Genomic DNA, 12,953 nt, shown 5'->3' with positions numbered 1-12,953 from the left:
GAGAATAGAGAGCCCTCACTAACTTGAGCAACTTTCGTGGTTCAAGTAAAGGGAAAGTTCTCGTCACCCATGCTGGCGCCTGTCTTATGAATGTTCATATTGCGAGAATAACAGATTACATTTCTCACTTCCCAGCGTGCAGGAGAGCTATTCAGATGTGCCCATTTTGTGGACACTCCTTCACTAGAGCACATTCAGTAACTCGAAAAAGCAGCAAGCTGTGCCGTCATGACGCTCCTGAGCCACGTCTGCACACCAAAGTTGCCAGCACACTCCCAGCATAAAAAGACGGAAAGTGGATGAGATGTACTATCGGCGTCAACCTGAACAGCAGCAAGTCTTCACGATGGTAGAGTGCGCGCAGTCCAATGATCACCAGTGACCGGCGCGCACTATACCATTGCAAAGGCTTGCCGCCGTTTGGTTTTCAATTGACGTCGATAGTACGGTAACAGGCACGTCTGCAAGTCTGAACTTGCGTACGAACGAGCAAAAGTGTTCAAGAATGGTGCAGGGAATGCGTACTAACCATCCAGGTGCGTCGAACTAGTGGCCGAGTTAAACCTAATTCAAGGGCACAGCTTCCGAGAAGTGCGTCCAAAAAGTGGATATGTGGGGCAGCGTTCGTTGTGGCGAAAAGCATTCCATCTTTCTCATTTGTGCCAAGAGTTGGGAACTGATGTTGCAAAAGGACCGGAAACGGGAAGCGCACTGCTTTCCAAGCTACAGCCGATCAGAGGAGGCCAAAGTGAACAGTCTACGATAGAGACATCAAGAATTGCGCCCCAGATAAAAGTCCACTAGTATTCACCATTTGCACAAACAACTACATTGCGATCAGATTAAAAGCCTGCATCTTATAAAAGCTAGTTTTACATTTTACGAAAAGGATCCGTTCAACTGTTCCAATGAAAAGGTGTAAAAACCCAACCGAAGCACTCATACACATCCTAAGGGGAGACGTGCTTTCGTAGTGCGAAAAATGGGCAAAAAGTCCATTTTTTGAAAATCTGATTTTCAGTTTCTGCAGCTTTTCTTCTATCCGATTCCGAAATATCTCCACTAAAAATCACTTAGAAGTACTTCTAAAAATTTGTTGCACTTGATAAAGTGGCGAGAATCATCGTGGAGGTGAAAAAAAACACTTTAAAGAAATCGTAGCTCCGCAACAGCACGAACAAGCACCGCTGCTTTAGGCTCTTTGGAAAAAGCATTTTTCCGTGTTCGAATTCCCCGCCTGAGCTGGCTCCTCCCTTTAAAAACAAGCACACAAAAAGCAAATGTCCAAAGGTCGTCTCAAGGCCTTTGACTGGCTAAGCCGCCATGGTGCTCCAACACGCCTCACCATTGGCCGAACCGGGAAAGCACATCTGCTGCTTAGGCCTTGGTGCGTCGCAAGGTCACAGCCGTCGAAAATCGCGCAATAAAGTGGTAATGCCTGTGCACTTGTTTCGTGTGATGATAGACGCTCATTTAGTATTGTGTCATAGTTAGGCCTGTGAGACCACTGCAAGTGGAAGCTCAATTACGAGATTGCGATAACGCTGCATTCGTCGCGAACACTGCAGATAGGCGTCTCGAACCGACCCGTTAGACCCGCCTAGATTGATAGGTTCTGCTTATCTGCATTTCGGACTTCCTGACATAGACCATCCCGGAAACGCTCTTTGTACTCGTGATCGGACACGACATTTTTTACGCCAGGCATCGCAGCTGAGCTTACTGCTTGGAGTTCTGGCTAAGCGTTAGCTAGCTCCACTCACCGCGCCAATACGAGACGAATGCAAACTTTGCGGGCAAGGACACTAGCGCTAGCGGACTAGCCGAAGTGCGCTTCGCCGTAAGCAACTACCGTAGAAACCAAAATATAGGTAACCCCTCCAACTTGTGCGATCGCGCACGTAGGCGTGGACAAGTGGCGGCCTCCCGCGACAGCCCCAGAAACGACCAAGCGTGCAATGTCAAATCAGAGAATGGCTATGACAAGTCATTTTTCAGTTCGTGTCATTAGCCGAGAAAATAGAGCAATTTTCAGCTGATTCCAAAAATTTATTATGAATCGCAGGCCGCATGCTGCGCTATAATATTTGGCTCATATGTTCACGGTAGCCTCGACTACCGATCGGCAACATCATCTGACCATGCTCAATCAGTTCAATAAATTTGAAGGGTGCCTTCGCGGCAGAGCAGATTTTCTTTGAATAGGTGCTTTCAAGGCATAACACTCCCACACTGCAGCGTCACCTTTACAGAAGGCTACATGCGAACTAACTTGCACGAATTCGTTCATAGCGAAAACTTTGAAATTTTCAGTAATTTAAATGCTAATCGAAGCAAATTCATATGCTCTGGTATCGTGTCTTGGCCATAACAGCCTATTTGGGAGGAAGGAATAGACTGTCATGATGAGGACATCTCAGTCTTAGTATCCAATAAATATGATTCAAGGGTCAAATGCAATAAATAGTGCTAGTTAAATTAGTGGCAGAGTCAATACAAGAAAGCTTGCGTATTGTAAACAGCATATGGCCTAATTAAAGTATATCATTTTACTTTCTGTTATGTCTGTTACACCACTTGGTACAAAAAAACTTAGTTCAAAATTTATACATGTTCCTTGTAGTCAGAAAAGAATTTTAAGGAAAAAGAAAGGGAAAAAAGTCACAACAGATGAAAGATCATATGTGCTAGAGGTTTGACATCAAAAAACACTCTAATCGTGACAATCTTTTTGCGTTTTAGGGAAACAAGGCACCTCAAACTGAAGGCAGTGTGTTCAAGAAACTGTACATTGCAAAGGACTTGACACATTATGACCCTTATGCCTTTTGAGAATGCAATACAGTGATAGCAGCGACATTTTGCTTTCTGGAGCAAAAAAAAAAAATGGTGCTTTGGAGCAAGCTTCTGTCTTTGATCAGAAAAAAAAGCTATAGCTTATGGTTGCTATTGGCATTTTCAGAGCAGACGCATCTTTGTAACGACTCCTGTAGTCTAAAACATCACTTAAGCATTTAATAAATATTTATAATCATTATTAAACATGCCGTATGCTAGTATGCAGCTAATATACAAGCGGTATAGTCGCATCATTGGTGTAAATAATGGAAGCAAGAAGGGTCAAACGAGTCCTGAATTTTTTGTGTTCATGCTGGGGAGGACAGCCCTTGCAAGTGTCCCCCTTGAAATTTAGCTTGAACACGTGACATAATTGAGCTAACAGATAAATATAGCGTAATCAACATTTTAAAAGGCTCTTTATCTGTTACTGTGTACCTGTATTAAATGCCCCTCAACTGTGTGGACTATGGAAATAGAAAAAAATGTGAAAAAAAAAAGTCTGAATAGAACAACCGTGCTTAATTTTAAAAGTTCTATTTGAAAGCATTATTTAGTTCTCATATAAATAACTATACAACCCATAGTAAAAATACGAAGTGGCCACCATGGCCTGGTATATGTCACCCCTTGCGATTTTCCTGGATTTACGCCACTGGTTTGCATACTAGGATGACAGCGTATACAGTCGCCGAACGATTTTTCGGACCTGGCGGGGACCGAAAAAAAGTACGAAAAATCGAACAGTCCGAAAAATTCGTTTTCGCCAAAAATCTGAAGTTTATTGCATCAGGCAGGTTTAAAAAAGTCCTTGATGCTGCCTTGCCTCAAACTACGCTTGGAGGCAATTTGGTTTGCCCGTATTTGCGCCAAGGTGACATCGTCGCCGTAAACGCTCGACAAAACTGTCACCGCGTTGGCGATCTCTGCCGCCGACGGCTGCGGAGATCGCCAACGCGGTGACAACGCCAACGCGGTATATTTAGGCGACATTTAGCTGCGAACGTCCACCCTCTATTAGCTTGATTATGGCAGCTTTCTTCTTTATCGTCAGGGTCGTATACTTCCCACGCTTCTTCACACCACCTGGCTCCCGCGATGGCACAGATGGCGGAGCCATGGCACCGAGAACACAAAATTCGATGCCGCAGATAGCCGCTGCGAAGCACACGTCTCGACGCTACGCGACACAAAACGTGCAGAATGGTGGTGCTAGTGGTTAGAATGAAGAGGAAAAAGGCACCTAATTTCTGTCTGCCTTCAGGCGACACGGCGCAGTGCCTTATAGGGGTGGGGGGGAGGAGGGATAAAAAGAATAGAAGGAAAATAGACGGAGAAGACAGGCAAGCGACGGAAAAAAGAAGGAGATAGGAAAGTGGGGATCCGGTCAAAACAGTCCAAGGGCGGGGCACCACAATGCGAGAGCTGCACGGCGTCAGGAGACCGCGGAGGGCGAACCAGTCGGCGGGAGCTACGCTGATGTCGGAGATCGCGAGGGCACAACCGTCCAGCTTTAAATCCTGCGAGCGAATGCGAAAAAAGCTGCAACGACAATAAAAGAATTTTTCTTTCGCCTCCTCCCCGTGCGATGTGATGACGATAGTGCTGACCGCAGACGAAAAAACGGCATCCATCACCGCGTCTTTTAAAAAGCAAACACGGCCTCCGAAACTTAAAATATGGCGTGCGCATTCCAATCTCGGAGACAGGAAAAGCATCTGAAGACCAAGCTTAGCCAAGCCGACGGAAAATCCAACATGGCGGCGTTCACAATGGCTTGGGGCGTGGCACAAAACGAGCGATTTAGTCCGAAAAATCGAACTTTCAGGGGCAAATTCGCCCGAAAAATCGGTCGAAACAATGCATTAGCTCTATGGGATCCCTGACGATGCATTTATGAAGTCGGGAATATCCAACAAGTCCGAATTTTTGGAGTCCGGAAAATCAGTCGGCGACTGTATACAGCTTGCCTTTGGTTACGCTAAGGCACGCGGGATGGTCCCATTGTTCAACTTCATTCATTTTAGTTTGCCAACACCATTTTGGAGAAGGTTTGGAGCAGTTACTAGCAAATATTGCACTTTGGAGCAGCATGGAGCAACACTCCTCTTTTGGAGCAGTTTGAAGCAATTGGAGCAGCACTTCTATCACTGGGAATATCGTTGGTACAACTTCAAATGTCGTTTCCCCAAAATTACTTCTTCGACTAGTGAGGTTGCTTGCTCTAGCAATATGTCTGGAACCACCCACCATATGTCCATAATTCTTTTTTATATTTTGTATGATTAAATTTTTGAGGGGGAGACAAGCCTATTTTTTCAATATACTGAGTCTCTTAGTTACGATACCCAATCAAAATTTGATAATATTCTAATCACCAACACTAAATTTAACGGTCTGCTAAAGCTTTTCAGTGAGAAAATTCAGAAGGAGCTCCATCACTCCCTGTGCTATCCATATGTGAATCATTATAATTCATTACACAGTTCCAGCATCTTTTGAAAGCTCTTTAGGCCTGGAAGAAGAGAAACCATGCGCACTGTTCTTACACACCGCCATAACTTGAGAATCAGTGAACATAACTTCCCAAAATTTTGTAGCAGTTCCAACCCCTTTGCTACGAGTATATCCTGAAAATTTTGACGAGATCTCTAAATAAACAAAAAAAAAGTTGGCATACGATGGTAGCCTCCACCCTTAAAGCTTACCTCGTCGATGATCACGTGCGTGTAATCGTTCATATCTTTCTTGAAGATGAGTTTTTCCAGCAGCACACCCGTCGTCACAAACGACAGTCGTGTGTCGCAAGACGTCTGGTTGTCCATGCCGACCTGCGAGTCACCGGCAATGTGGGATGAGCCAAGCCAAGCAGATACAGCAAATTACTTCCGAAGCATAATTAACTTACATTAAGATTACATCTGGCAGAAAACAATGACATTATGTAACTATTACTTCTGAAAAAAAAAACTAAATTACCATAAAAGCCCACGTACAGAGGTTCTTTTTTTCCCCTGCTAGTTTTTACAATGCAAAATTTCGTCCGTGCCCCCCCCCCCCCCCCCACCGGACTATATGCCCCTAGGGGACGTCAGCAGTGTCTGTGATCATGAAATCTTTCACGACGCAAATAATTTTCACATAAACCTGTTGTGATCGGACAATGCGCAGGAGAGGCAGCATTCTTCTAGAGGTGTCAAAAGACATTCCTTCTTGTATCCATATTAACACTGAACTGAAGCTGGTCTGGGCTATAGTAACCATATGTTACTGGGCTATAGTAACCATAACATAATATTAGGCACATGCTATCGCTCTCCCTCTTCCCCTTCAACATTTGTCGATGAACTTCACAACGCAATTAATATAGTTTAGACACGATTTCCACCACATCCTCTATTTCTGCTCGGACATTTTAGCTTTTATAGTATAATAAGAAACACAAACGCACCCTTCTCAATATTGTCTTTGCCACAACCGGATGAAATTATTAACCTACGCTCAGTGCTTACCCAGACACAAGAATTAGCGTCACCATTTTGGGGCAACTACTAAGAGTGCTAGCATTCTTGATTTGATCTCAACAAATCGACCAGGCTTTGTTACCGCTATAACCTATGTACCAGGCATCAGTGATCATTCATTACTATCATTTTCATTCAACGCACCCTGTCCCATTGCAGATAAAAAAAAGAAAGCAATACGGGATTATACCAAAGCAAACTTTGGCATGAGTAACAGTGAATCAGCAACCTTCCCAGGCACATCTTTAAGCAGGTTTTAGACCCGTTCAGTGCAGTCAAACTGGCATATGTCTGCAGCCGAACGACTAACTCGGAAAAAGTCACTGCTTTGCCGCCAAAGCGAAGCAATGAACGCGATAGCAACAAATTGGAAGGCCAAGCGCAGAATGGCGAGCAGATCGAAACGTGCCCCGCGTTTCTCACGCACAAATGACGCACGAAGCGTACTCACAAGTACACAGATGAACGTGATTAAGTGTCTCGGTAGTTACTTCGCTGTGCCTGAAAAGCTCGCCTTTTTCGCAAACGGAGGCTGTGCAACGACTGCAGTGACCTTAGTGCACCACGTAACAACAGAATTGTTCCAGCTAAGCCCAACGTCAGCCAAGAAGTATGATCCTCTCCACTGGGAGATAAGGGCGTTCGAGAGATTGTTCACTCCCCTCCTCTGCGCGGGCCAAAATACGCGTGAGAGATGAGAGCTGCCGCACGCTCATTACCCAATCTTGCTGATAATGCTTAAAACTTACTAATGTGGATTAAATGCTTTCTCACTAACAGATCACAATTCGTTACTGCAAACGGTCATAATTCTTCTCTTCGCGAAGTTCACTCTGGCATTCCCGCAAGGGTCAGTCTTAGGCCACCTGCTGTTTTTCATTTATATCAATGACCTGTCACCAGTTGTATCAAATAACAGTTATCTCTTTGTTGACAACTGCATCCTTTTTCGATAAATTACTAGCGATAATGACATTAACATATTGCTGCCCGACCTTAACGCTATAGCTAAGTGGTGTGAAAAATTGCTAAAGGACCTAAACATTAAAAAGTGCAAAATCAGGCGTATATCGAGAACTTCTACTTCGACACCACCTTACTATTTTAATAACATTCCTCTGGATTCTGTTAACTGTTATAAGTATCTTGGAGTTCACATAACTAAGCTCAACTGGTCACCTCATATTGAATACAACATGAACAATGCCAACCCCATGCTTGGCTATTTACGACGTAACTTTTCTAACACTCCATATGGCTTAAAACTGCAGCTTCATAAAATACTAATCGCTCTAAACTAGAATACTCTACAGCCGTGTGGGACCCCATCTATAATAATCTGGCAACTTCCCTTGAACTTGTTCAAAATAACTCCGTTTGTTTTACATAATCTAATTATAAGAGAACCTCGAGTATTTCAGCCATAAAAACTTCTCTTGCTCTCCTTTTTTCAACATCTCGCAGAAAAGTCTCCCGGATAACACTATTTCACAACATGTACCACGATCCCTTCCTGCATGACCAACCACTTCTTCGCCCACAGCACATATCCCACCGCATTGACCACTATCACAAAGTAGGCGTCCCTTCATGCAACACAAAAACTTTTTTCAATTATTTTTGCCGCCTAGATAAAAGCAGTGGAACACTTCCCGGTGACATTGTTGCTATAAGTGATAACAACTTGATTAGATATGCATTAGCTAACATTGTGTAATAAGTTTTTTGTTGTTGCTGTTACAATAGCTCCCACTGTATAATTAGGTACTGTGTTGTTTAGCTAACATGTATAAATATATAAATGTATTAGCAAGCGTTTATTTATAAGAGCTTTATTTGTAGGACGTATTCCTTGCTTTATGTTTCATTTACATTTTTTTTTTAATAGCCGACCACCTCTGTAATCCCTTTTGGCTCTGAGGGCAAAATAAATATGCAGATCCCAAGAACTTTCAGCCAAGAATTCATTGCTTTTGCTTTTGCGCAGTGCGACCATTGCGCAGTGCGACCATCATCACCAGGCCTCTGCATTCAGTAGCGCTAGCGTTAGTCCTACTTCCCGATGGCTCGGTCATACGGTATACGAGGACCGCGAAATCGGCTGCTTTAAAAGCAAGGTGATCTGCCAAACCCTTGGCAACTGCGCTGCTGGTCGGCAGTTTGATGTAAATGTGCGACGCATTTGCAGTTGGGCCAAGCGAAATGCCCTCTCTGTGTGCAGCAGCCAGATGAGCTTTTGGCGACCGAAATATGGCTCATTTTCCGATGTCGAACGAACATCGATAAACTTCGTTTGGGAGCCATAGAGCACTGCTAAGGCCCCCCATCAATACTCAACGTGACGTGTTTCGGTGCCACTTCCGCGAAGCGACTGCTACAAGACTCCCGCACACCGCTACTCGTCGCCAGAAGACATGCCAGCTGCAACGCTTGACGTGTGCCTAAATAAACCATTTAAGGATTTCATCACCACATCAAGAGGCCCAGAGGGCCAGAAGTGACCCTTGTGACCCCTGCCTGATGGCTGAGATGGGCCTCGTCAGGGCCACTGTGCACACACATTACCGAAGTTTGGGTCTTCATCGTACCTTCAAGAATTGCTCGATTTCAAACGCCCTTGATGGCACTGATGATGAGGTGCTATGGGAGGACATCTCCGACTAGGAGGTTTCGGAATAAAGTTCGTCAGACCATGATAAGTAAGCGTGTGAATAAATGTTTTTCGTTACCGTTTTGCTCAGTCCATATTAGAGCGATAACTATTTTTCACCCATTTGCAAGCCCCGGAATATACTGCATGTGAATTTTTATACAGTACCTTGATATTATTTAAACAAACCTTATTCAAGCAACATTACTCAAGGCAGAGTTAAAATATTATGTGACTTTTTTGTGGGCTTACTTTGTTTTTTTCTGCACTCAAGTTAACTTGTCTGTTATTTTTCTGTCCTTTTTCAGTCAATTTTTTGGAAAACGTACAAGTTATATCCTTGTCAAAAGTAATATGTAATCAGTAATGTTATGCTCCGAATACAGCCAGGATATAAAAAAAAAACAAGTTTTTCACTGTACGCAGAAATTTTAAAGTAAAGAACTGATCATCGCAAAGGTCCTGAACAGTATGCAGTCATTCACCCGACCGAAGTTCAGGTGGAGGCACTGGAGGGAGTCTCCATCGCACCTGGTATCCGACGATGCTTCCAAGCGTCCAGTGGCGCTCCTGGCAGACGCGGTGTGCTACGCTGATGGCTGCGATGCGGCGCGGCTGTGTCACCACAATATTGCAGTGGGTCCCCATGGAGGCGCAGTGGTCCAGCACGAACTGGGGAACCTGTGTTGTCTTGCCGCAACCCGTGGTGCCCCGGATGACCACCACCGAGTACGTCTCAATCATCCGCAGAATCTACCAACACCATGAAACGTGCGCATAATATTAAAGGCTCAACAGGCATTCACAATGAGGGAAGTTCAGGCAGAACCCAGGCATGTCTATAAATGTGCATATGACAAATACCGTATTTACAGTGAAACCTCACTACAACGAAATTGATGGGACCCATGACAAAATTCATTGTCACAAAATTCCGTTAGAGCGAAATGGCATCTATAAACCACAAAATTTGGTAACATCTGATGATTACGACTAGTCGATCCCAAGAAGCGCATGCATTGAACTCTCCCAAACTTGCACTGTACCTGGCCGAACACTGAATGAACATACTGTATTTTCTCACGTATAACGCGATCTGGATATACGAAAAATGTGAGGCTGAAGTCGAAGTGTGAATTATACAAGAATTTTGGTGCACAGGTTGGCTTCACGGCACAGCTTCACAGCAATGCAAAGAAGGCAGCCTTGCGTCAACACGCGGAAAGTTTTTTCTTCCTCTCGCGGTTTGAGGTCGGCAGCACCGCGAACGAGCGCGCCCAAGCTTTGTTAGAGGCCAACTGAAAATTGCAACTAAAAGTGACGAAGCTCCACACAACCGTGGCCATAAGTGAACGACAAAAAAGTCGAAACGCTTTGTGTTGTTTTATAGCTTTATTACCTTTTAATCTACAGCTGTGTTAGGTGCGCAACTTCAGATCGTATTTGCTATCTATGAACAAGACGATAGCGACCGTGGTTTTCTGCACAGCGGTTGCGGCAAACAGTAGCTACATTTTCAATCTGTGCGCGCTGCATTGACCACTCACGTGACTTTAGAAATGCGTCGTCACTATCTTTGTTCCCATCGTTACGGCAAGAAATATTGAGCTGACTTTGTGCAAATTGACTGTGCACGTACTTTCATGGTCGCTCATGAACCCGTTCGACACGACTGCATTTGTGTTCGCAGCAGTTGCGGCAAAATGCAGTAATACTGGGCCTGGGTGCGCGCTATTCGCGTGAGCACCTTCGTGACGTGTAGTTGTCTTGCACGATTGCAGGGCTAGTGATGACAAGGAGTTTTGTTTTGAGCGCGACGTCGAACACATAAGGCGGCAGTTCTCGAAGACCGCGACTCTGTCGCGGCCCGCATGTACATCAAATCCACTGGCAGCATTACGGTGGACGGGCGAGATGTCACTGGCCATTTCAACGGCAATAAATTTAGTGAAATGTGCGTGTGGTGGCAAAAAGCATGTCTCCGATGAAGACACTGTTGTTGCAATGTGGCCGTGCCCTTTGGATGTCACGTGCCGTCGAGAAATGGCCGAGTTTGTAGCAGAAATTTGCGGCATCGTAGGAAAGTTCCTTTTTCTTATAGGGCCGTACCCGCGAAAAATTCATTGAACCGGAATCATCCAGGAAAAGTATTCGCTGTGACAAGAAATTTTTCACATTGTTGCATAGAATCAGAAATTATTCATTGTGGCAGATATTTCGTTGTAGCGAACTTCGTCATAACAAGACTTGGCTGTAGAAACATAATTTGTGGACTTTTATTTTAGATATTGTAGCTCCGCAAGGGGGTGAGCAAATTAAGGAGATTATGCGAACACATCCAAAATAATGTGCAACAGTGCATTAGTCCTAATGTGAACGATATATACAAAAACGAATGGAGCACAAACAAAAAGTACTTGTTTATTTAACAGAATTAGCACATACTTTGACCAGCCACATCCAGTCATGCGTGGTCAAGTCGAAATCACTGGCCAAGAAGTCAGAGCTTCGCAAGCAGCCATCAGAAAGCCCCACAGTGCTGTTCGCCACGCACTCCCATGGTTGCCAATATTTTGACCTCCACTGTACATATTCTGCTTTATTCGGACAAAATTATATCTATGTCCTCTCTCATACAGATAAAATATGTTCATATGCTCTCACACCTAAACAAAATTACGCCCATACGCTTCATAGAGAAACAATTTTTACTTCAGATGGCCTTTATTTATAAACGTGCCTTATTTTGCTCTCTACATTGAGGCAGTTAGAATAAAAGAGTTTAATGCCAAGGTACGACAGACATAGCTGAAAGGTTGCAAATGCGTATAAAACTGGCAGACAATTCAGTCCTGTAGAGATTAAATGACCAAGATGCTGCTGCCATAAGAGCAGATAGCCGCTAAGGATGCACTGCGAATTCCTTGGGCAGATGCTGTACGTTGGCCTTGCTTAGCTTATAGACAATCGTCAAAGATAACTTACCAGAAAATCACTTTCCATCACACGACACTGTTCCAAAAATAAGGTCGAAAACATCCCACAGATTAAACTGCATTGAAACAATGTACAAGATAACAAGAAATCAGTCACGTGACATGGGACGCGATTCTGACCTCTCCGCAGCCAGCATGCTCACTACATGGGAGAATACATGCTACAAGCAACGATTTCGGCACTGCTTCCCGAGGATCCGAACTGTGATTTCGGCCTCCGTCATTTCGCAAGTTGCGCCGCCGGACCGAAGTGGGAACACTGTAACGGATGACGTATGGTGATGTAGTGCGCAATCCGCAAGCTCGAATCTCGATTTGGTTCATCGGGTGAATATAGCTTGTGGGGTTTCTAAGGTGCGGCTAGCCCGGAACCCTTCAGGCAAGACACCAAGACACACCAGCAGCCATCTTTACTTTGCCGATGCCCGGCCGCAACTGCCCACTGCCGATGGCCACTAATAGCATGATGCGAGCGCATCGGCGATCATTGCCCCTATCTACTTACAGAGCCCTTGCATTCGAAGCGCACTAGCATAAGTTTTACAAGCGGTGCTTTGCTTACATCTTCCTTGCACTCCATAATCGGCAGGTCCATGTTCGGCACGTGCGCCATCTGGCAGTAGGTGGCATAAACCTGCTGGGTGCTCTCCACCACCAGGTCTGACAGGGCGGGGAGCTGGCTGACCCCCACCGACCCTGCCACCGTAGAGAGCTCGTCGCCCGTCGCATCACCAGCACTGCTAAAAAGACCCGGCTGCTCCACCGGATCCATCTGGTCGGCAACAACAGGGAAAACCACAATAAACCCAACACTTAGAGAAGCTTCTCGAACCGTATGAAAAATGGAAGACTGGTAAAATAATGAAAAGGACAAAAGCACCAACTCGCAGCAAAGCTTATTCATCGTGATCGCACAATCACAGTGAGCTCCCACCTCTGCCAAAT

The 12,953-nt window shown here is 44.8% G+C and overlaps 1 protein-coding gene across 3 annotated transcripts in view; it reads right to left on the bottom strand.

The window, feature by feature from the left end:
* The window catches only part of spn-E (tudor domain containing 9 protein spindle E), a 176,914-nt gene that overhangs the window by 149,121 nt on the left and 14,840 nt on the right, over window positions 1-12,953 (bottom strand). For all 3 annotated transcript variants that reach the window (XM_075866907.1, XM_075866908.1, XM_075866909.1), the window contains 3 exons: window positions 12,571-12,780; window positions 9,544-9,765; window positions 5,547-5,669 (listed from right to left, as the gene is read on the bottom strand). In XM_075866907.1, the coding sequence (XP_075723022.1) occupies window positions 5,547-5,669; window positions 9,544-9,765; window positions 12,571-12,780 (555 nt within the window). The remainder of the gene's footprint in view (window positions 1-5,546; window positions 5,670-9,543; window positions 9,766-12,570; window positions 12,781-12,953) is intronic.

This window comes from Rhipicephalus microplus, chromosome 6 (assembly GCF_043290135.1).
Source record: "Rhipicephalus microplus isolate Deutch F79 chromosome 6, USDA_Rmic, whole genome shotgun sequence".
NCBI lineage: Eukaryota > Metazoa > Arthropoda > Arachnida > Ixodida > Ixodidae > Rhipicephalus > Rhipicephalus microplus.
Note: the sequence above shows the minus strand (reverse complement) of the source record. Positions and strands in the feature narration are given on the sequence as shown.